Raw genomic sequence first — 23268 nt, forward strand, 5'->3', positions numbered from 1 at the left:
CGTTTGTGCTTAAATAGTAAACCTACTCTTCTTGTTAGAGATTGTGCGTCCACCAAACAATATATGGAGGGACCTGGTTGTGTACCAGTTCCCTTATGCAGTGGAGTATGTAAAGGACACAGCATGTTACCGTGAAAAACTCCTTGCTCAAGCGATTAAAAATTATGGGAGTTAATTCCTAATTTGCAATAAGTTGTAATCGGAAGTTGCTTGTGTAGTGGAGTTGAAATCCTACTGGGGTAGGTCGTGATTTTTAATCCCTTGAGCAAGGAGTTTTCCATGGTAACATCAAAGTGCCCTTTTACACACTCGTCTTGCATAAGGGAACTAGTACACAACCAGGTCCCTCCATATACTGTTTGGTGAACACACAACCTCTAACAAGTAGTATAAGAGCAGGTGCTTTCTAAAAGGTTAACACCTAGAAAGAATCTGTGAAATGGCAGCCCCACCAAACCTGGAAGAAGGTCAATCATTTAGCAGACCACACAAGATTCAACGAAAAAATTATTATGGGTGGTGGAAGGCTAGGATGCATGACTTCATTATGGCTTAGGACTCAAAACTGTGGGACATTATTTGTGATGGTCCTCATGTTCCTGTAAACAAAGATGAAGCTAGCATGGCAACCACTCCAAAAACGAGGCAAGAATATAATGAAGCAGACAGGAAGGCTGTGGAGAAGAACTACAAAGTAAAGAAGATTCTTGTCTGTGGAATATAAGGTGATGAGTACAATCGAATTTCATCATGTACAACTACTAAAGAGATCTGGGAAGCTCTGCAAACTGCCTATGAAGGAACAACTCAAGTAAAAAACTCCAAGATTGACATGCTCACTACAAAGTATGAGTTGTTCAAAATGAAAGAGGACGAATCTATCCATGACATACATACTAGATTCACCTCTATAATCAATGAACTTAGCTCTCTAAAAGAGGTCCTCACATCTATCAAACTAGTAAAGAAGCTACTCGGAGTTTTGCCTGATTCTTGAAACAGCAAAGTAAATGCCATTTATGAATCCAAAGATCTCGCTAAGCTGACTGTTAATGAACTAATAGGAAATCTCAAGACATATAAGATGAAGATGGCCTTGAAGAAGGCAAAAAAGAATGAAGTAAAGCAAGAGAGAAATCTCGTTCTTAAGCTGCAAGAGGGGATTCAAGTAACGGTAATCTGAAATAGCCTATCTTACTCGGAGGTTTCGTAAGATAATCAAGAATAATGGTGAATTCACCGAGATAGGGAGCTCTAGCAGAAACTTCAGAGGAAACGACAACTGCTGTCACAAAGGTGAGAAACCTGGCCACTTCATAAAGGATTGTCCTCAAAACAAGCAGGACAATCAGGAGGAACCAAATCCCCGACAGAAGATTGAAAAGAAGAGAAGTTCCTAACGAGCTGGTAAAGCAAGCGCTTGCTGCATGAGGAAATTCCTTTAGTGAATCTGAAGATGAAAATGAGCAATGGGACACATCAATGATGGCCATTGAAGATGAAGCAACTGAAAATGGGTCAATAAGTGTGCTCATGGCTAAGTCTGACACGGATGATGAGGATAATAAAGAAAACTTGAAAGTTTCTTGACATTCTACTATCAAAGAATTGATGACCCATTCGTAAACAAATAACGTAAGTCTCACAATAATAATATAATGTTAACAAGTGCGGAAGTAAATGAAATCCACCCCAGTATCTGGTCTGGTCATACAAGAGCATCTAAATCCGAATACTAAAGGTCTGAATAATAATACATAAGTAGTCTCAAATCATGTCTTTGAATGGAAAGCAAGACATAAGTAATAGAAGAGTCTCCGAGGTCAGCGGACGCCATGCTCACCCTGGAAAACTCAAGTGGAAGCTGAAGAGTCGATCAACCACGAGTCAGAGAAGTAGATCCGACCTGATACTCTGCATTCATAAAAGAATGCAGCAAGTGCAGGTCAGTACAAACAACAGTACTGGTAGGCATCATCGGCCGACCAAGCATAGATAACACAATTCAGAAAATAAGTAGATAGCAAGGAATCCAACAAGTATAAGATAATAAGATCACAACCAAGTGTTCGTCATCGCCTACGTAAAGCCTCTAAACCCAAGTTATATATATATATATATATATATATATATATATATATATATATCATCACAATCATCATCATCACAATCACAATCATCACAAATCGAATCGCAATCAAGCAATGCAATGCAATAATGGAATGGATGAGATGTAATGCCATGCAAATGAGGTGTACACATGTACTCCGGACGAAAATATCGACGTCTCGGTAGCACAACCCAGTGTGACTCGCGAAGTCTAAGTGCCACCCGTCCCGGATCTTTGCCCAACAGATAGACGGGACCTAGCTAATTGCTCACAGGGGGAGTCTCACCGGCACCACCCTGGGGGACCCGCGGAGCCCATGCACTAACAACGATTCCAGAATAACATCAGAATCGGCCATGCAACAACGATGCCGGAATAGATCGTCGGTCATCGGCCTCTCACAATCACTCAAGTAAAAGAGTCGCTCAATCAACGATACCGGATAATTACCGGCTATCGGCCATGCATCATGAATATGAGGGAATGTATGCAATGCACTTATCAACGATTCCGGAATTGAACCTCGGACATCGGCCTTCTCACAATCACTCAAGTAAAAGAGTTTATCAAACATCAGTTTCATACAATCAACGATTCCGGAATGGATCTTCGGACATCGGCCTTTACAATCACTCAAATAAGGAGTTTATCAAATATCAATTTACTCAATCAACGATACCGGATCATCACCGGGTATCGGCCATGCATCATGAATGTGTGAGAATGAGTGCAATGCGTACATCAAGTATCAACAATCAAGTTCAATATCACAAGTACCACGAAGGGGTACGCCATCAATGTATCATATCACAATACCATCAAGGGTATGCCAACAATATATCAATATTACTAGTACCAACAACGGGTACGTCAACAATGTATCACAATGCAAATACCAACAACGGTATGTCAACCATATTAATCAAGATAGTAACACGATTCGATATTTACCACTACTCTCGTAGCATCAACCATCAAAATGGAACAATAACACACACATAACGGGGTCGCTAGTCCCAACACATATCAGGGCCCAACCTAAGGCAATATCCAACCCAACTTCATACCCGAAGGTTCGCATGCTGTCTCCGACATTATATTCTAAATATGTGATTCGCTATGCATAGTCTCACTAGAGGTAAGCCATAACCTACCTGGACTGCCGAACCGCAACACCAACAAGTCACTCTATCGCCTTGCCCTTCCTCTGAAGCTCAGAACCAAAGTAGTCTAAGCATAATCGAATTCTAAATTAGAAATCATGGAGAATGATACTAATATTGCTATGATATCAATTAGGTCCATTTTAACCCTAGAAATTGGGAAAACGGGCCCACAAAGGCAAAACGGGAAATTCACAGGTAAAATACCAAATTAAGTACTAGGTAATCATAACCCAATCATTAATTGTTGATTTAACTCAAGAACTTGTCTAAATCTTATTTCAAGTAAAAAACCCCAAATTGGGTATGAACCCTAATTCTCCAAATCCGAAATTCAACGTTAAAAGTGGAAGATATGGGCTTACTAAGCTTAGATTCATCACATTTTAACATTAACATCATCAATTTATCAAGTATAATCTTAGGGAAAAGTCTCCCAAAACCCTCCTTCAAATTCCATTTCTAAGGGATTGAAAAGGGAAGGGAAAATCTAAGATGATTGTGATTAAAGAGGAGTAAAGGATTAGACAAAGTTTTACCTCCAAGAATTCCTTCAATTTGTCTCCAAGAACAGCTTTCCCAAGCTCCAATATCGAGATATGAAATAATGAGGGTCTAAGACTCATTTAATGGATTTAACTGCCCGTCACCCACTATAGCGGTACTGTGACCGCCCTAGCGGCCACCTGACCGCTTTAGCGGTCAAGCCTAAATGGTCGGGACCCTTAAACGGTAGGTCCACCGCCCTGGCGGGCCGCCGCTCGCGTTGGTGCTGGTGCCGCCAAAGCGGACACCAGACACCAGAACTTGGCCTAAGTTTTTCTTTTCGATCCGATTTTTTGACTAACTCCCGAGGCCATCTGCTCACATACCAGATACCTAGTCCCATATAAAAACGCGCTATGAACGCACCTGTGGCCTCAAAATTTCCAACGGAGGTCTCGTTGACCGAGTCAACCACCGATGCCTTAATTCCCATTTCCCATCCAACGTCCCGAAATGCATCCGAATGCATTGGGAACCGAACCAAATGCACACACAAGTTCTAAACGACTATCCGGACCTCTCAAAATTGATGAAATTTTAAAAAAGGTTCGTTTGCCCAAAAGTCAACTTCGGGTCAACCACTTTCACATTTAAGCCTATATTTTCACCAAAGTTGCCTGAATCCAGTCTAGACACCTCGGGAAGCGTGTCAACGGTCCCCTCGGGTCAAAAGTGAGCCAATCAATGCTCGGGAACGGGCAAAAGTGCCAAAAGAACTATAACGACCAAACGGGTCGTTACATCAGATACCAATTGAACCGTTGCTCGTCCTCGAGCAAAGAAAAGAAGGAAAGTAGGAAAATACCTGAATCAGTGAACAACTGGGGATATCGGCTACGCATATCAGACTCAGTCTCCCAAGTAGCCTCTTCCACAGGACGGTGCTTCCATTGCACTTTCACAGAAGCAATCTCCTTGGACCTCAACTTTCGAACCTGCCTATCCAAGATCGCGATAGGCTCCTCCTCATAAGTCAAATTCTCATCAAGCAATATAGAATCCCAACGGACAATGTAGGTACCGTCGGCATGGTATCTCTTCAGCATCGAAACATGGAAAATCGGGTGAACTCCCGCCAAGCCTGGCGGCAATGCTAACTCATAAGCTACATCACCTATACAATCCACGATCTCAAACGGGCCAATGTATCTAGGGCTCAACTTGCCCCTCTTACCAAACCTCATAACACCCTTCATGGGTGAAACCTTCAATAGAACCTGATCACCAATAGCAAACTTCAAATCCCGAACCTTCCGGTCCGCATACATCTTCTGCCGGCTCTGAGCCGCCACGAGTCTGGCCTGAATAACTCTCACTCTATCAAGGGACTCTCTCAATAGATCCGTGCTCCCAAGTCGAGCCTCGAACCCATCGAACCAACCAATCGGAGATCTACACCTCCTACCATATAAGGCCTCAAAAGGCGCCATACCAATACTCGAATGATAATTGTTGTTGTATGCAAACTCCACCAAGGGCAAGTGTTGATCCCAATGACCACCAAAGTCAATAACACACGCTCTCAACATGTCCTCGAGCACCTGAATGGTCCGCTCGGACTGGCCATCGGTCTGGGGATGGAAAGTTGTACTAAAGTCCAATCGGGTACCCAACTCGTCATGAAATGCTCTCCAGAATCGGGAAGTGAAGATAGTACCCCGATCAGATACAACAGAAATAGGGATCCCATGTAATCTCACAATATCCCGAATATACATCTTGGCTAACTTCTCCGCGGTATAAGAAACCTGAACCGGAACAAAGTGAGCGGACTTAGTCAATCGATCCACTATCACCCAAATAGAATCAAACTTGCCAAGGGTCTTCGGAAGACCCGTGACAAAATCCATGGTAATCCTCTCCCACTTCCACTCGGGAATGGGCATCCTCTGAAACACCCCACCGGTCGCTGGTGCTCATACTTTACCTGTTGACAATTTTCACACTTAGCCACAAAATCAACTATATCCCTCTTCATACGGCGCCACCAATAGTGCTGTCTCAAGTCACGGTACATCTTAGTCACTCCCGGATGAATGGAATAGCGAGAGCTATGGGCCTCAGATAAGATCAACTGAATCAGATCACCAACACGAGGAACGCATACGCGTCCTCTAATCCTCAGAATGCCCTCAGAATCAATCACGGCCTCCTTGGCCTCCCCTCTCGACACCCTATCTCGGATCTTGCTCAACTGAGAATCCTCAAACTGATGAGCCTTGATCCGATCCAATAACGATGATCTCGCCTCTATACAAGCCAAAATCCTGCCCGGGGTCGAGATGTCGAGACGGACGAAACTGTTGGCCAGAGTCTGAACCTCCATGGCCAACGGACGCTCGAAAACAATCAATCGAGCTAAACTCCCCATACTCACTGCCTTGCGACTCAAGGCATCAGCCACCACATTGGCTTTACCAGGGTGATACAGAATAGAGATGTCATAGTCCTTCAGGAGCTCCATCCATCGGCGCTGCCTGGAATTAAGATCTCTCTGGGTAAACACATGCTGAAGGCTACGGTGATCGGTAAAAACCTCACAATGGACACCGTACAAGTAATGCCTCCAAAGCTTCAAGGCGAAGACTACGACCAACAACTCCAAATCATGGGTAGGGTAATTCTTCTCGTGAACTTTCAACTGACGGAAGCATAAGCTATCACTCTACCCTCCTGCATCAACACCGCACCCAAACCCATACGGGAAGCATCACAATAGACCGCGAAGTCCTTGCCCTCCACAGGTAAGGCTAGGATCGGGGCTGTGGTCAAAAGAAGCTTGAGCTTTTGAAAGCTCTCTCACAATCATCCGTCCACTGGAAGGGAACATCCTTTTGAGTCAATCTGGTCAAGGACGAAGCAATGGCAGCAAAACCCTTCACAAAGAGACGGTAATAACAGGCCAAACCCACAAAACTACGAATCTCGGTAACAGTAGTGGGCCTCGCCCAACCCCTCACAACCTCAATCTTTTGTGGGTCAACCATAATCCCCTCTTTGGACACCACATGACCCAAGAATGCCACAGACTCTAACCAGAACTCACACTTAGAAAATTTCACAAATAGGCTATGTTTCTTCAACAACCCAAGGACGGTACGAAGATGGCTCTCATGCTCCACTCTACTCTTGGAATACACCAAGATGTCATCAATAAACACAATCACAAAAGAATCAAGGAACGGCCTAAAGATGCCATTCATCAAGGTCATAAATGCAGTTGGGGCATTGGTAAGCCCGAAAGACATCACTAGAAACTCATAGTGGCCATATCTCGTCCGAAATGCTATTTTCGGAATATCCTCCGCCCTAATCTTCAATTGGTGATAGCCGGAACGCAAATCAATCTTAGAAAACACCGAAGCACCCTAAATCTGGTCAAATAGATCATCAATACGAGGCATAGGGCAATTGTTCCGGATAGTGACCTTGTTCAACTGGCGGTAATCAATGCACATCCTCATGGTCCCATCTTTCTTCTTCACAAATAACACTGGAGCACCCCAAGGGGAGACGCTCGGTCTAATGAACCCCTTGCTCAATAAATCCTGCAATTGTTCCTTAAGCTCTCTCAACTCGGAAGGTGCCATCCGATATGGTGGGATGGAAATAGGACGAGTACCTGAGTCCACGTCGATACAGAAATCAATGTCACGATCGGGTGGCATACCCGGCAAATCTGATAAAAATACCTCCGCGAACTCGCTCACAATAGGAATAGACTCAAGGGATGGAGATGCAATAGTCGTATCACGAACATGCGCCAAATACGCTAAACACCCCTTACTTACTAACTTCTTCGCCCGAAGGAAGGAAATAATCTTCTTCGGAGCGGGACTAGGAGTACCTCTCCACTCAAGCCTAGGGATGCCCGGCATGGCTAAAGTGACTGTCTTGGCGTGACAGTCCAAGATCGCATGATAAGGAGAAAGCCAGGACATACCCAATATAATATCAAAGTCCACCATATCCAGAATCATCAAATCTACCCAAGTGTCATACCCCATAAAAGTAACTAAACAAGACCGGTAGACTCGATCAACAACCACAGAATCTCCGACCGGAGTAGACACATGAACATGTATATCTATGCTATCACATGGTAAATCCCAACCAACGGCATGAAATGCAGATACATACGAATAAGTGGATCCAGGATCAAATAACACAGATGTTGCTCTATGACGGACATAAATGGTACCTGAGATCACAGCATCTGAGGCCTCTGCCTCGGGCCTACCAAGAAATGAGTAACAATGGGCTCCACCACGCCCAGTCTAGGATCCTCCTCTCACACTCTGAGTACCACCTCTAGCTGGCCGGGACCCACCTCTAGAACCATGGGAAGTACCGCGGCCTGACTGAGCACCGCCTCTATGAGAAGTCCCTCCTCGGCCACCGGATGATACAGGAGTCCTCGGCGGCTGATAATCCCGCCTAGGTCGGGGACATCTCCTGGCAACATGCCCAACCTCTCCACAAGAGAAACAAGTAAGAGGAGTCGAATGCTGAAACACGAAAACTGAAGACCCGGATGAAGCAGCCCTGTCCACTGGTCTAAAGAACGAACTCTCAAGAGCTCTCTATCTAGGTGGCTCACTAGAGGAAGCCGGTAATACTAAATACACAGGACGATCGGAATAAGGCTGAGGTGGCCTCGAAAACTGACCGGCGCCCCTCGTACTAGAACCCCCAAAACTGCCAGTCTGACGTGGCCTCTTGTCACCACCACTAAAAGCACGGGCCTTGGCGCCCTCAACCATAGAAGCATGCTCAATAATGGACTGGAAGGAAGCCCCCATAGACTCCATCTGAAGACAAGGAATCTGTAGAGAGCCCACTAGTCCTCCAACAAAGCGTCTGATCCTATCGGCCTCGGTAGGGATCAACGGAGTAGAATATCGGGCCAAATAGAGAAAACGGGTCACATAAGACTCCAAGGACATGCCCCTCTGCTCAAGGTGTAAAAACTGCTCCCTACGAGCCTCTCTCAAAGATCGGGGCACATACTTCTCAAGGAAGGCCCGGTAGAACTGAGTCCAAGTCAATGGAGGAGAACCCTCAGGTCTGCACGCCACGAAATACCTCCACCACGTCTTCGCGTCGCCGCGAAACTGGTAGGACACATAATCAACGCCGTGGGTCTCCACTATCCCCATACGGTGCAACAACTCATGCATATCAAGAATAAACTCATAGGCATCCTCAGACGAAGTACTAGAGAACCTCGGTAGCTCTAACTTCCTGAACCTCCCCATCGGTGTCCCGATCGGCAATAGTCATAACAGCGCCATCCATGGATCTAATATTCTCACCAAGGGCGGGTATAGCATCAATGCAGGGAGCCATAGCTGCGGCGGGATGTGCTACCCGCGTGGGTCCCTGCTCAGGGGTCTGCGCCCCAACCCTAGTCTATGAACCTCCGCCGGTGAAGTAACACGATGGCCGCGCCGGGCATCAAGGTGAAGTAGATCCCGGCCATAGTGTCATGCACGGCCCGGGTCGAAGTAACCTCAGGCTGTGGCCGTGCTGGGGCCACGCCATCCTCTATGGTTTGGTCTCTACCCGACTGATACTCGAGCTCGGGAGATGGAGAACGCTCTCGTCGCTGGGCCACCGTCGGAGCTCTACCCCTGTAATGGCCGCGTGGGGCGCGCGTCGATCTCGGTCGCTCGCCAGTCCTCTCGACTCGTGAAAGAAGAGATAGGAGTGATCCGATTTGATCCTTCCAAATACCAATTTGGTGCACGACGGAAAGAAAGCCGAAAGTAAGGTTTCGGCAGCCTCCGACCTCGAAGGTAAAAGTCCGATACGAGAGTTCGAGTCCTAGACCGCTCTTGTATTGTGAGAGAAGAGATAAGAGTCGATACTAATTTGGTCTTTTCCGGTCCCAAGTCGGGCGATACCAATTTGAATAATAGTAGCACGATGGAAAGAAAGTAAGTCTGAGATTTCCTAAATGTCCCATAGTCCGCGAAATAAGTACGTATCTCGGTATGGTCATATAAGACATCTAAATCGAAATACTCGAATAATAATACATAAATAGACTCAAATCTTGTCTATGGAAAAGACATAAGGGTAACCTAGGGCTAGCGATACCACTTGTCACGACATTTCTAGAAAACTAAGTCATGCGGGCACCTACCTTTTCCACCTATCAGCGAGACCCTTAACTCAACAAGTGCAGTCAATACAAATCAACGATCTTGGTAGGCACACCAAGCATAGATAACATAGATAACAAGGAATTCAACAAGTATAAGATAATAAGATCACAAACCAAGTGTTCATCATCGCCTACGTAAAGCCACTAAACCCAAATACACCAAGTCCGAAATATATATATATATATATATATATACAAGTCAATAATCACAATCAATCACCACGAATCGCAATCAAGCCAATGCAATGCTGCAATAATGGAATGGATGAGATGTAATGTCATGCAAATGAGGTGTACACATGAATCCTCGGACGAAATATCGACGTCTCGGTAGCACAACCCCACGTGACTCATGTATATATATAAGTCTAAGTGCCACTCGTCCCGATCTTTGCCCAACGGACAAATGACGGGACCACGACTAATTGCTCACAGGGGGAACCTCACCGGCACCACCTTGGGGGACCCGCGGAATCCATGCACTAACAACGATTCTGAGATAACGCCGGAATCGGCCATGCAACAACGATGCCGGCATAGATCATAGATCATCGATCATCAGCCTCTCACAATCACTCAAGTAAAGAGTCGCTCAATCAACGATACCGGATAATTACAGGCTATCGGCCATGCATCATGAATATGAGGGAATGTATGCAATGCACTTATCAACGATTCCGGAATTGAACCTCAGACATCGGCCTTCTCACAATCACTCAAGTAAAAGAGTTTATCAAATATCAGTTTCATACAATCAACGATTCCGGAATGGATCTTCGGACATCGGCCTTTTACAATCACTTAAGTAAGGAGTTTATCAATATCAGTTCTCTCAATCAACGATACCGGATCGTCACCGGGTATCGGCCATGCATCATGAATGTGTGAGAATGAGTGCAATGCGTACATCAAGTATCAACAATCAAGTTCAATATCACAAGTACCACGAAGGGATATACCATTTATGTATCATATCACAATACCATCAAGGGTATGCCAACAATATATCAATATTACTAGTACTAACAACAAGTACGTCAACCATATCTCAGTCAAGATAGTAACACAAATTCTGATATTTACCACTACTCGTAGCACCAAACCATCAAATGGAACAACAAACACACATAACGGGGTGGCTAGTCCCAACACACAATAGGACCCAACCTCAGGTAATATCCAACCCAACTTCATACCCGAAGGTTCGCATCCTGTCTCCGACATTTTTTCTAAATATGTGATTCGCTATACATAGTCTCACTAGAGGTAAGTCATAACCTACCTGGACTGCCGAACCGCAACACCAACAAGTCACTCTATCGCCTTGCCCTTCCTCTGAAGCTCAGAACCAAAGTAGTCTAAGGATAATCGAATTTCAAATTAGAAAGCATGGAGAATGATACTAATATTGCTATGATATCAATTAGGTCCATTTTAACCCTAGAAATTGGGGAAACGGGCCTACAAGGGCGAAAAGGGAAATTGGTGGGTAAAATACCAAATTAAGTACTAAGGAATCATAACCCAATCATTAATTGTTGATTTAACTCAAGAATTGTCCCAAATCTGATTTCAAGTAAAAACCCCAAATTGGGTATGAACCCTAATTCTCCAAATCCGAAATTCAATGTTAAAAGTGGAATATATGAGGTTACTAAGCTTAGATTCATCATATTTTAACATTAACATCATCAATTTATCAAGTATAATCTTAGGGAAAAATCTCCCAAAACCCTCCTTCAAATTCCATTTCTAAGGGATTGAAAAGGGAAGGCGAAAATCTAAAATGATTGTGATTAAAGAGGAGTAAAGGATTAGACAAAGTTTTACCTTCAAAAATTCCTTCAATTTGTCTCCAAGAACAGCTTTCCCAAGCTCCAATATCGAGATATGAAATAATGAAGGTCTAAGACTCATTTAATGGATTTAACTACCCGTCACCCGCTATGCGGAGGACCGTGCCACACGGATGCCGCCCCCGGCGTACACCGACCGCTTTAGCGATCAACCCTAAATGCCTCGTACCGCTTCTATATCACACCACCGCCCCAGCGATGCCTCCGTTACGGTGCTGGTGCCGCCAAAGCAGACACCAGAAACTTTATCCCAATATTTTCCTTCGATCCGATTTTTTGACTAACTCCCGAGACCATCTGATCTCATACCAGATACTTATTCCCACATAAAAACGCGCTACAAACGCACCTGTGGCCTCGGAATTTCCAACAGAGTTCTCGTTGATCGAGTCAACCACCGATGCCTTAATTCCCATTTCCCATCCAACGTCCCGAAATGCATCCGAATGTATTGGGAACCGAACCAAACGCACACACAAGTTCTAAACGACTATCCGGACCTCTCGAAATTGACCGAATTTCGAAAAAGGTTCGTTTGTCCAAAAGTCAACTTCGGGTCAACCCTTTTTCATTTCAAGTCTATATTTTTTCCAAAGTTGCCCGAATCCAATCTAGACACCTCGAGAAGCGTGTCAACGGTCCTATTAGGTCAAAAGGGAGCTAATCAATGCTCGGGAGCGGGCGAAAGTGCCAAAAGAACTATAACGACCAAACAGGTCGTTACATAGAGCAAGAAAGGGATGACCTGCATATATCCTCTGGAGAAATGAAGAAACAAATCCTTAAGACAAACCAACAAATCATTTTGTTGGAAAGCCAAGTGAAAGACGGGGTGAAAATGTCGTTCAAGGGAAAAGGTGAAGCAAATGAAACGTGCTTGAAAAGAAGTTAAAGATAGCAAAACTAAGCCTCATTCTTTGAGATTGAGAAGAATGAGTTACTAGAAAAGGATTTGAATAGGGTCAAGTTTGATCTCGACAAAGCTCTCACTTGGACCTGGTGCTCTGATGTGATTGCCTCCATGTACAGGAGTAAAGGAGATGAGAAGGAAGGGATTGGTTTTAACATAAAGAAAATGACCTATAATCCACACAACAAGTATGTCTCCACAACTGAAAATTGGTTGTGCACTCACTGTGGGAAACCAGGACACTACATGGAGGGATGTAAAGCAGGGATTGAGGTTTTTCAAAGGAACAAAGACTTTGTCAAAAAGGGAGTCAAAATAGGAGGAACTGGTCCTCAGAAAAAAGGTTCTAAAAAGGGAACGAAAGGAACAGGTCCTTAAAAAAGAGGATCTCGAGAAGGGAGAAAAGAAGTGCTACCCACATGAGCTAAAAGGAGCTTGATTCATCCCTTTTATAACTACAGGGACCTAAGCTGGTTTGGATTCTCAAATCCAATCACTGACATCGTGTGCAGGCTGAGGAGAGATAGAAGAAAGGAAGCTGTCAATTATGTTGACAAACAGGGACAGGAAAAATCTCATGGGTTAGTCAAAGAGGTCTCTCTTCAAGGCCTTCAGAACAAGATGTGTGCCCTTGGTATCTAAAGGAAAGGACACACCTCAATGTCAGATGCTACAGTTCAGAATTCAAAGTTACTCCAGGCAAAAGTAAGAAAGGAAGATGAATAGAATGATGAAGCAGAAAATGCAAATGCTGGATTAAAAGGTGGATGTGACAGGAGAAGGGGTATATACACGGTACAGGACAGCATGTGAACAAGTTTTCAGAATTGTTGCTCGACACCATCAAAATTGTCCAGAGACCGGTCTCCGTGACTCGGAGTTAGTAGTCCTTTCAGTATTTTTATATGTTCTGAGCTACTTAAGTGCCAAGTCAGTCAAGCGTCTCCTAATTCAAAATTCAAACCTTAAACCTTCCAATTGACGCTTCACTTCTAAACCAATCTGTCCCTCCTATTACACATGTCCTAAAACGCCATCTCGGATACCGTAAAAGGTTGTCTGAACCAACTCAAGTACAAGCATCACAAAACCCTTTTCAAACCAAATCAAAATGGTCTCCAAACCATCATCCTCAGAGCACTCAATCTCCTCTAACCAAAGTACCACTGAACCAATTCCAAAAACCCCCATACTCGTCCCTCCAGAAACTAGTAGACCTAGTTTTAAGAAAATCTACATCCCTATCTGGTTTCCTTGACCAAAGAAAACTTTTCGACCTCATGAGAAGTGATGCAGATGTATACCTGCTATCGCCAGACTCTTCTTCGAGAGAATCAGATGACAGAAGTGAAGAGGTTAAAGTGAAAACAGCCAACATCGACAGCCTTGCAGGACAACAGATCGAAAATCTTAACAGGGAAGAAAATCCTGCTGATGTCTTACCCGTCTCCCACCCTGAGAAGAAAACCTGGTGCCCCATCTGTGCTGAAGCACCAGGTGCCTCAAGAGAAAACAAGAAAAGGAAATCAAAGAGAAAGACAGGAGGAGAGAAGGAGATCGGAGGAGAGTCTACTTCTCAAAAGAAGAGGAGGATAAGTACAAGTAAAGTACCAAGTGCCTCTAAGAGACTTGGAAGTGGACTGAGAGAGGGACATCTCCAAACACAAAAGATTCTCTTTGGAATAATGATTGATATAAACCTGGGAGAGGAGAATGGGATGAAAGAACTGTTGGAAATAGTGGAATTTCAAGATTCGACTCATCTTCTTACTCCGTCAGCTCCATGCATGTTTGAAGCTGAAGTGATTGAACTGTTTACAAATCTACGTCATCTTGATGACAATACTCTGATTCTAACAGTGAACATAACAGAGTTTGTTTTGACCGAATTAGTAATATCCGAAATCTTAGGAGTAAAAGCTTAAGGGGCTGAGGGATGTGACTGGAAGGATGTCCACCTCCTTCAAAAATGCGATCGTCAAGGATGGAATGTCAGTCTTCCCAGGAAAACTCTCCAAAAAGGAGCTTGCGCCTACCTACCAACTGATTTTTTAATTTGTGGACAAGGTACTCATACCGAGAGTTGGAGCGAATGGCAGTGTCACTACAGCACATCTGGTGCTCATGGAAGCACTATCAACCTTTGAACCAATCAATCTGCCAGCTATCATGATCAAACATATGATCAATGCAGTGAGCACGGGGGAAGATGAGCCTAGTCTTCCTTATGGCTTTCTCTTGACAAAGGTGCTTGGGCATTTCAATGCAAGAACTAGAAAAGCTATCTTAGGAACAAAAGAGAATTTGCTCTCCAGAGTTACTCTGAAAAACTGTAAGTGTGTGGCTGAAGGAGCGGATTCCACCATTCCTATTCTAACCGAAATACTAAAGGCAGCCAATGCAGAAATCCAGTAGCTGAAGGCTGAGAACGCTTTTCTGAAGGATCAGTTGAAAGTTAAGGTGGAAGATCTTAGGAACCAACTGCTCAAGGATCAGGATGCACACATTGAGAAAATTGACAAAATTCTTCACGACCTGGATTATCCCCAGTAATCAGTCCCTAACATTTCCCTCCAGTCCTTGTCCTCCCCTCCCATGTCTGACTTTTCTCTTTCTGACTAGCACAATAGTAGTTTATTTAACATATGTTTGCAGTGTTTGAACTACTATCTATTTTTGGGCTATTACTTTTTTTCTCGTGCGCTATTGCTCGTACCTCTTATTGGTTGTGGTCTATCTCTTTTTTTTTATTGTTAAAGGGGGAAGATATGTGTTGATGTGATATGTGCTAATGTGTTGTTGTGACTGTGATTCAAAGAGGGAAGAAATGCTAAAATCAAAGGGGAAAGATTGATATGTGCTGTTTATATTCACATAGGAAATGGTATTATGTTGCTAACATATTGCAGGTGCCTTGACAATGATGGCCTGCTTCGCAGGGGGAACAAGTGGAAAGCTGGTCCTCAGGGGGAACATAGTCTATAAGTTTGTCATCATCAAAAAGGGAAAATTGATATGTCCAAGTGCTTTTTGTTTTGATGATTGTCAAACTAATTCAGAACCAGATATAGACCTGGTCTGTGAGCTCTCTGTGCATCTTGCACGGCAAGCAGAGACAGCTGTAGCTACTCACTGCACACAAGTACAACAGTTGAGCTGGCTAATATTGAATGAGTGGTCTCTATTCACCTCACATGCTCCCACTATATATACAACATGATGGCAACATATTTGATAGACTTGAAAACCTAATCTAAATCGTGCAAAGCTGCCAACATAAGCTCTCAAGATCTCTCATTAACAAAGTCACCAACAAGTTGAAGAACCTGATCCAGACACAAGTTTTAGTCTAAGTTCTTTACACTGTTGTGAGTCTCTGTTCGTCTGTGCTTAAACTGTAAACCTACTCTTCTTGTTTAGAAGTTATTTTTAGGTGATTTAAATTCTCAAAGTGTGCTTGTTGGAAGTGTCTCCACAAGCTTTTAAGTGGTACACTAGGCTAGATTTAGTCTAGGTGTATTAACTTCCTTGGCTAGAGTTAGTCAAGTGGAGGTGCTTACAATCGGTGTATTGTAAGAGTGGAGGGACTATGAGAGTTAGTTCCTAGGTTGCAACTATCGTAAGGGTGGGGGATTATGAGAGTTAATTCCTAGTTTGCAATAGGTTGTAATTGAAAGTTGATCGTGTAGTGGAGTTGAAATCCTACTAGGTTAGGTTGTGATTTTTAATCCCTTAAGCAAGGAGTTTTCCACAGTAACATCCTCTGTCATTTACATACTGCACTGCATAAGGGAACTGGTACACAACCAGGTCTCTCCATATACTCTTTGGTGGACGCACAGCCTCTAACAGCTATATTTATCAAATTGAATGTGAAAACCTAAGTAATAAAGGAATAAAGTAAGTCTAAATATATGACCGAGAAAAAAGTTATGGTACAATCAAAAGGTTGAACTAAGGGCTATGTATTACCAAAAAAGGTTTGGAAATTTTTCGATTCATTGGAAACATACTTGGTATATGTTACAATAAATATCAAATATAAGGCTAGTTTTGTAGAAGCAAATCCTTTTGGTTAACAAACTCCACAACCAAATTGTTCAAAGCGAACCAAGGACGACAAAAAAATTTCATTGCCGCTTATTACATATAGTAAAGTAATATCATGATAACTTTATACTTCAATTGAGGACTTGGTTACACGGGATCCTTTGGGATAACTTATACAGAAACTAGGTTCATCAAAGACACCTCTAAAAGACCAAAATAAACTCAATTCATTTCTGCTTTTCTTATTTACCTAAGACGTAAAAATGTAAACAACACTCGATCAAATCTAAAAACCAAACACATGTTCCATGCATCTCATTTTTAATGCAATGAACCAAATATCCGGCTAAAAAAGCATATGCACCAAGTAATCCGATGATTATTAATCTCAGTAGCACAATCTTTATATCCTCGCACAACTTCGTGCGAGAACCAAACGACACTAACTGGAATATTTAAGTATAAAGTGTCTCGAACAGAAAGAAAGGGGAGAGGGTGGATGAAGATAACAGTTGATAGATCCAATTATATCTCCCTTTTGTTAATGAGTTTTCACTTCAAGGACCTAGGATTGGCCACAAATATAGATAAACTGGATCAGCTAATCTAATATGAGAGCTAGTGGAGAATATTATAGCAATCTGGCATCATGACATGTAACCTGTATAAAGCCTAGGCTGCTCACAGAGTCAGTTGAATAGCAATGTAATTGAAAATGAAAACCGACACACTCGATGAAGTAACCAGTACAGCAGACAAGAAGGGAAGATCTTCTATCTAATCACACACACAAGATATCAATAAAAGAACTAGAGTACACGGATTTATTGCTGGACTTAAAAGTAAATTTCATATTCCTGCTTGTCATAAATGTTAGCTTGACATTGATATAAAAGAATCCAAATAGAAAGCAATCGTTACGAAAAAGGATCTAGTTAACTTTACATTACCCTATAGTTTGCCTCCCAGACTTCTAAGTTCCCCCATTGCAGTAATGTACACCATTACTAACTGTGCCGTTGTGTTTCATGTTTACTTGATTCAAGCCCCATATGCGGATAGTATGATCATCACTTGCAGATGCCAACATATGAGGATCTGATGGGTTCCAGCTAACACAGTTGACTGTTCCAGAATGTCCAGCCAACGTCTCAACAAGTTCTCCTGAGCTTTTGTGCCATATATAAACCTGAAAATATGGTAGGGGTATACATGCAAGAGCAAATCTCAATATGATAAATGCATTGCAGCACATTTAGATAGATAGAAGTCAAAGCAGGGATTATTTAGGGGCCACAAGTCCCTCTGCTGATGATGGAATAGAAAGATACAATGGGAATTAGAGACTTGGATTTTAGAATTGATGCAGAATTTGCGTTTGAAAGTGAGCAATGAAACCTTTTTAGTTTTTTTTTTTTTTTTCTTTTTTTTTTTTCTTTTTTCGCCTTGGAAGTTGGGACCTTTTTATATTTTATTTTATTTTTAAGTAAGAGTTAGAATAAATGGAACCCTATTGCTAATAGATTGAGCCCAAAATAGCACACCTTCCTCTCATGTATTATTGCCAACTACTTTTTTTTTTTTTTGGGTGATCAGGTAAATCTGTAGTTTTCATTCATTCAGCACACAGGATGCAAATGAATACTATTGACAATTACCACTCTAATGTGCAAACTAGAAATTTGATATTTAGAACATGAGGCATGTCATGGCGAGTAAATTTATAAATATGTCACAAGTATATCACAAGATGTTAGATTATACTGGCAATGATTGTGTTTCTTGATCAACAAGAGGAGTACCTGTGAGTCCTCACTTCCACTGGCAATGAATGCTTGATCCTGTCCGCCAAAGCAAGACCTTACAACGAAGCGTGAACGTTTATGCCCATTATATTTGGATACGAGTTTGACAGTTCCCTCTATATCCCACAGATGGATTTCTTGATTCAAAAGGCTAACCAATAAATACTTATTGTCAGTGGACAATACAAATGAAGTTATTGTTTGATCCTCCTGAATTACTTTCTCTGCTTTTGATTCCCATCCAAATAATAATATCATATTATCTTTACAAACAGATACTATATGCTTCCCATCACTAGTTATCCCCAAGTCCGATATTCTAATAGTCCGACGGCCTTTCCAACACTCCAACTCTTTCCCTTCAAGATCCCACATGCTAATGCTTTTGTCTGTAACACCACATAATATCCTGTTGCCATCAGGAGCCCATCCACACGAGATCAAACCAAGATCATTTTTCTCATAAACATGTAAACATTCACCTGATTCAACATCCCACCGTCTGACAACTTCCTCTACTCCACAGGTGAGAAGTTGATGGTCATCAGGGCTCCAAGACATATAGGAGACAGGTTTCTGGTGACCAGAAAACCGGTGCTTCACGCAGAACAAACCATCCAATTTCACCTACAAAAACAGAAAGCTGAGAGATGAAAAAGATCACTAAACTTATGTTTATCACAATACTCTCCTAATAAGTTCTGATTATAAATAATACTATCACATTTCCAGACAGCTTTGTATTCTCTTATTCCCAGTGCTTCCTGTCTGAACCCAAAAGCAGCTCCCGCACGAAAAATAAAATCAGTTCTTTCAAACTTTTCCCAAATATGAAACAACAAAAGGAGGAGAATGATCCTTGCACATCGTACATGTCAAAAACTAACTCCATTATATCCATAAAAGCACCAACAAGAACGCATGAATGCACCACATCACTAACCAAAAAGAGCCAATACAAGTACCAACTACAAGAGAGCTGGTGGAATGTTGGAATAACACTGCTGGAAAAGTTAGACAGAAAAAATGGTGGCAAACAATACCTGCCCGCGTGTGGCAGGCTGTGTGGAAGGAAAGAATCAAAGAAACACAAGATACTTTGAAGAAACCTACACCCTTTTTTTTTTTTTGGGAACCTGCAACTCAATAAAGAAAATTAAGATCAACTGTCTGCTCTTCTTTTATTTTTGGTGTGGGAAGAACACTCCTAGATAATGCTGAATCTTTATAGAAATTATAGAATCTTTGTAAGGAGAGCAAGGAGCTCTTTTTTGCGTTCTTTTGGAGTGTAAAATGATCTGCATATCCTTTGTACAACTGATATATAATATATGTTACCTTTCTCAACCAAAAAAAAATAAAAAAATACCAACTCTTTTTACGAGTACATAGATTAGTACTGATCTCCACGTACAAAGCTGGATATCTTTAAACAGCAACAGTATTATAACTTGACCAATGATGAGATTTTATAACTGTATATAAAAATGGAAAATAGATAAAAATCGAAAATTGTTACTACTTAGGTTTCTTCTTTTTTTCTCTTTTTTATTTTTTTGATACAATTAAGTTGCACTAACATTAATCTACGTTTCAAGAAAGAATAAAACACAATGAAATAATCTGTCACTTCACCAGAACAAGATTAAGCCCAGGATACACTTGTAGGTTTCTCTTTTCAAATGATTAAATAGTAGACACCCTTACAATCTGCGAGAGTCTCGGATTGACGAATAATCAAGCATGAGATAGTTTTACTAGATTATTTCCTCAAGCATAGGAGTCTCTTAACTGTGACTTAGATCAGGAAGAAGTTATTCACACTAGTGAGAAGACTGACTGTAAATACGTACATTTCCATAATTAGGGTATTTGTGAACTATATTTTAATTTTTATCCCCATAGCTTGAGCAAATAATCAGGTCAAAAATATTTCGTAAAACTTCTACTGCACTTCTATTTCACCATCCTCCAATACTAATTCTGCACTTAGAAACGTAAAAGCCTATAGCAAACCAGGATGGTAATAGATACAAAATGAAATTCAGCTGAAACCAATGTGATTAATGATCTAATAATGATATATCAATAGAGGATATGACAAGTAATCTTCAAGAGGACATAAATTTACCTCCCATATAATCACCAAACAATCAGCAGCTGACGAGGCTAAGTATTTTCCGTCATGGGAAAACTGTAAGAACCATACTTCATTACTGTGATCTTGTAATATCTGGTGCATTACAATCAATGAAGCAACAATTAGGCATCCAAGTGTTAACAGAAATATATCTGCAGAAATTAAACTCAAGTTACTCCACATATCAGTGAAAGTTAAGAAATGATCATAAACATGGAAAACGACGAAACTGTTTTTTAATGGAGAACGAATAAAGTTGGTTATCGGAAAAGCAAATATTGATGCATATAGCTAGTAAATGGGAACAAAGGAAAATCCAGAAGTTCAATGTTAATGAGAACGTAAAATTTTCTTGACTTTGCATCCACCTCCCCCTCTCTCCTAGCAGTTCAATAACCGCGCGGTTGGTCACATTGGCTGGTTTAATACCCACCAATTCAGTTCTTTGCCTGTAGGGCTCTCCTTGGAACCATCTGCTACTTCTATTTACCTTAGAAAAGGATTTAGAGATCACCTTTGGTCGAACTGCCACCGTATTAACCAGGCTCTTACTAGTAAATTTTTCAATCACCGTTGCAACATCCTTCCACCCTGAGTTCGCAAAGATCTGTGGGAGAATAATCACTCTTCCTTGTTCCTCATGTATTGCCACAATGGTGATGAATCTCCCAAAGTCATTGTATTTTTAAGAACAAAAGTAGTCATAGGAGTGTTCGATTGATTTTCATTTTCTGTACAATTTTCTCTGTATAGATGCAAAGTGTAATAGATTACATATCCTGAAAAGAACTATTCTGTTGATGGTCATTCTCCTTACTAAATGCTTCCTTCTTCCAACCCAGTCATACCAAACATCATTGTCTGAAATACTTTCTTCTATATCATCTGACTTGTTTCAATTGACCAAATAAATTTTTCTATCCATTGAAGAGGCCAAGTCTTTTATCGAGCACCTCGGGGGTGATTGAGAAAAACGTCATAAGTTCCAGTTGAAAACGGCAGAAAGAAAATTACTAGAATCCTATAGAGAAGTCCAACCTCCTATCTCTTGTGCAATACAGATTTTTCTTTCAAATATTTGGAGATTATTTCAAATAAGCGTGTGTTTATCAAACCAGTTCATTATTTCAACTTCAAACTTGAAATATGGAATTTGGAGCTTGGAAAAATAGGTTTTAGGAGTTTTTTCAAGTTTTCACTCACAAAATTTTAACTGTATTTTCATGTCCAATCACAACTTCAACTTCCAAATGCTCTTTTTCAACTTAACTTCAAATACTACTTGTTTTCAAACGCCTACTAAGCTGCTAAACAAATACCTAGGCACTTAATTAAACAGCTAACACATTACATACACATCACCATGTTCTCATTGTCAAAAAGTGAAGTTCTAACTGCTTGTTATTTAATCAAATGTCATCTTTTTATTTGCAACAAGTGTCCTTGACTTAGCTCTTTACCGAGATCAAAATCAATTTTCCTAGTTCGGTATTCAACATCGATAAAGACAACTTACACCAAAATCTATCAAATGCATTTTTTGTGTACTCTTCCTCGAGAAAATTTTATTTCAGTACATATCAATTTCTTACTTCATGAGAATTGACATGTTCCGAGATTTCTCCATATTTCTCTATAAGTAAACTTGATCAAACTGTCATATCCACCTCTCTTCCTACTCCTACTATTTTTGTTTGGAAGACTACTCCTTTTGCATTTGCTAAAAGGCAACATCTATCAAATCCCCTTTTTGTGATCTCTAGAGCTATTACTACATGTCAAAAAAGAGTCTTTATTTGTACCCAAATCATTATTCCTTTCTATTCATTATTAGAGGTATATCGAAAAGCAGAGAACCTAAATCAAAACATGATTCTCTACGAAAACCACCCAATCATCTATACAAATAGGGACCTTGTGGGTGCACCAAAAGAAACTAAAAACACGAGGTTATACCTCAAGTTTGCAATCTTTACCCCTTCAAACTCTCTCTTATTCCTTCCTTTCAAAATCACCCACACAAGGGCTAAAAGGGCAACACCACATCCCATTCCCTAGGTTTTCTCTTTTTTTTTCTTTTTTTCTTTTTTTTTCTTTTTTTGTGAGACTTGTAACAATTAATCTATCTATTCATAGGTGCACTACATCAAAATATGTAGTCCCCCTCCGAAAGGTTACATTTACAGCATTGATCTCTACTGTTTTCTATTCTTACAAGAGATCTAACCCATCAAAAATATCTTCTCTCTGACCTAAAATTTCCTGTTTGCACCAAAAATAAAAAAGAGCTAGACAATTCATCCTAAACTTCTGTAAATTGTTCTGCTTGTTCTCAAAACATCTCTGATTCTCAAAATCGAACTCATAGGACTCGGGAAAAAGTCAACGGATGAAAATGAGTCAAAAACACTATAACGACCAAACAGGTTGTTACATCAGATACCAATTAAATAATCGTTCGTCCTCGAACGAAGGAAGAGAGTATGAAAGCGGACGGTAACCAGGGAATTATTACCACA

At 41.4% G+C, this 23268-nt stretch overlaps 2 protein-coding genes across 3 annotated transcripts in view; both read right to left on the reverse strand.

Annotated features, from left to right (window-relative positions):
- Window positions 1-1648: 1648 nt before the first annotated feature.
- LOC132068722 (WD repeat-containing protein 26 homolog) overlaps window positions 1649-23268 on the reverse strand; it is a 36724-nt gene continuing 15104 nt past the window's right edge. Inside the window, exons 4-7 of one of the 2 annotated variants that reach the window (XM_059462403.1) lie at window positions 20741-20842; window positions 18607-19236; window positions 17755-17993; window positions 1649-1914 (exon numbers count right to left, since the gene is read on the reverse strand). In XM_059462403.1, the coding sequence (XP_059318386.1) occupies window positions 17778-17993; window positions 18607-19236; window positions 20741-20842 (948 nt within the window). In that variant the 3' untranslated portion in view covers window positions 1649-1914; window positions 17755-17777. Of the gene's footprint in view, window positions 1915-17599; window positions 17994-18606; window positions 19237-20740; window positions 20843-23268 lie in introns of those variants that run through there. The other variant, XM_059462402.1, reaches the window with a different exon arrangement.
- LOC132066467 (uncharacterized) lies at window positions 8387-9077 on the reverse strand. The gene has a single exon (XM_059459775.1). It carries the CDS (start codon window positions 9075-9077, stop codon window positions 8403-8405), a length of 675 nt encoding a protein of 224 aa, XP_059315758.1. The 3' UTR covers window positions 8387-8402.

Source organism: Lycium ferocissimum, chromosome 8, assembly GCF_029784015.1.
Source record: "Lycium ferocissimum isolate CSIRO_LF1 chromosome 8, AGI_CSIRO_Lferr_CH_V1, whole genome shotgun sequence".
Taxonomy (NCBI): Eukaryota; Viridiplantae; Streptophyta; class Magnoliopsida; order Solanales; family Solanaceae; genus Lycium; species Lycium ferocissimum.

Excerpts from the sequence above, each read along its gene's own strand:
- LOC132066467 (XM_059459775.1), bottom strand. The coding sequence starts at position 9,077 with ATGGGGAGGTTCAGGAAGTTAGAGCTACCGAGGTTCTCTAGTACTTCG.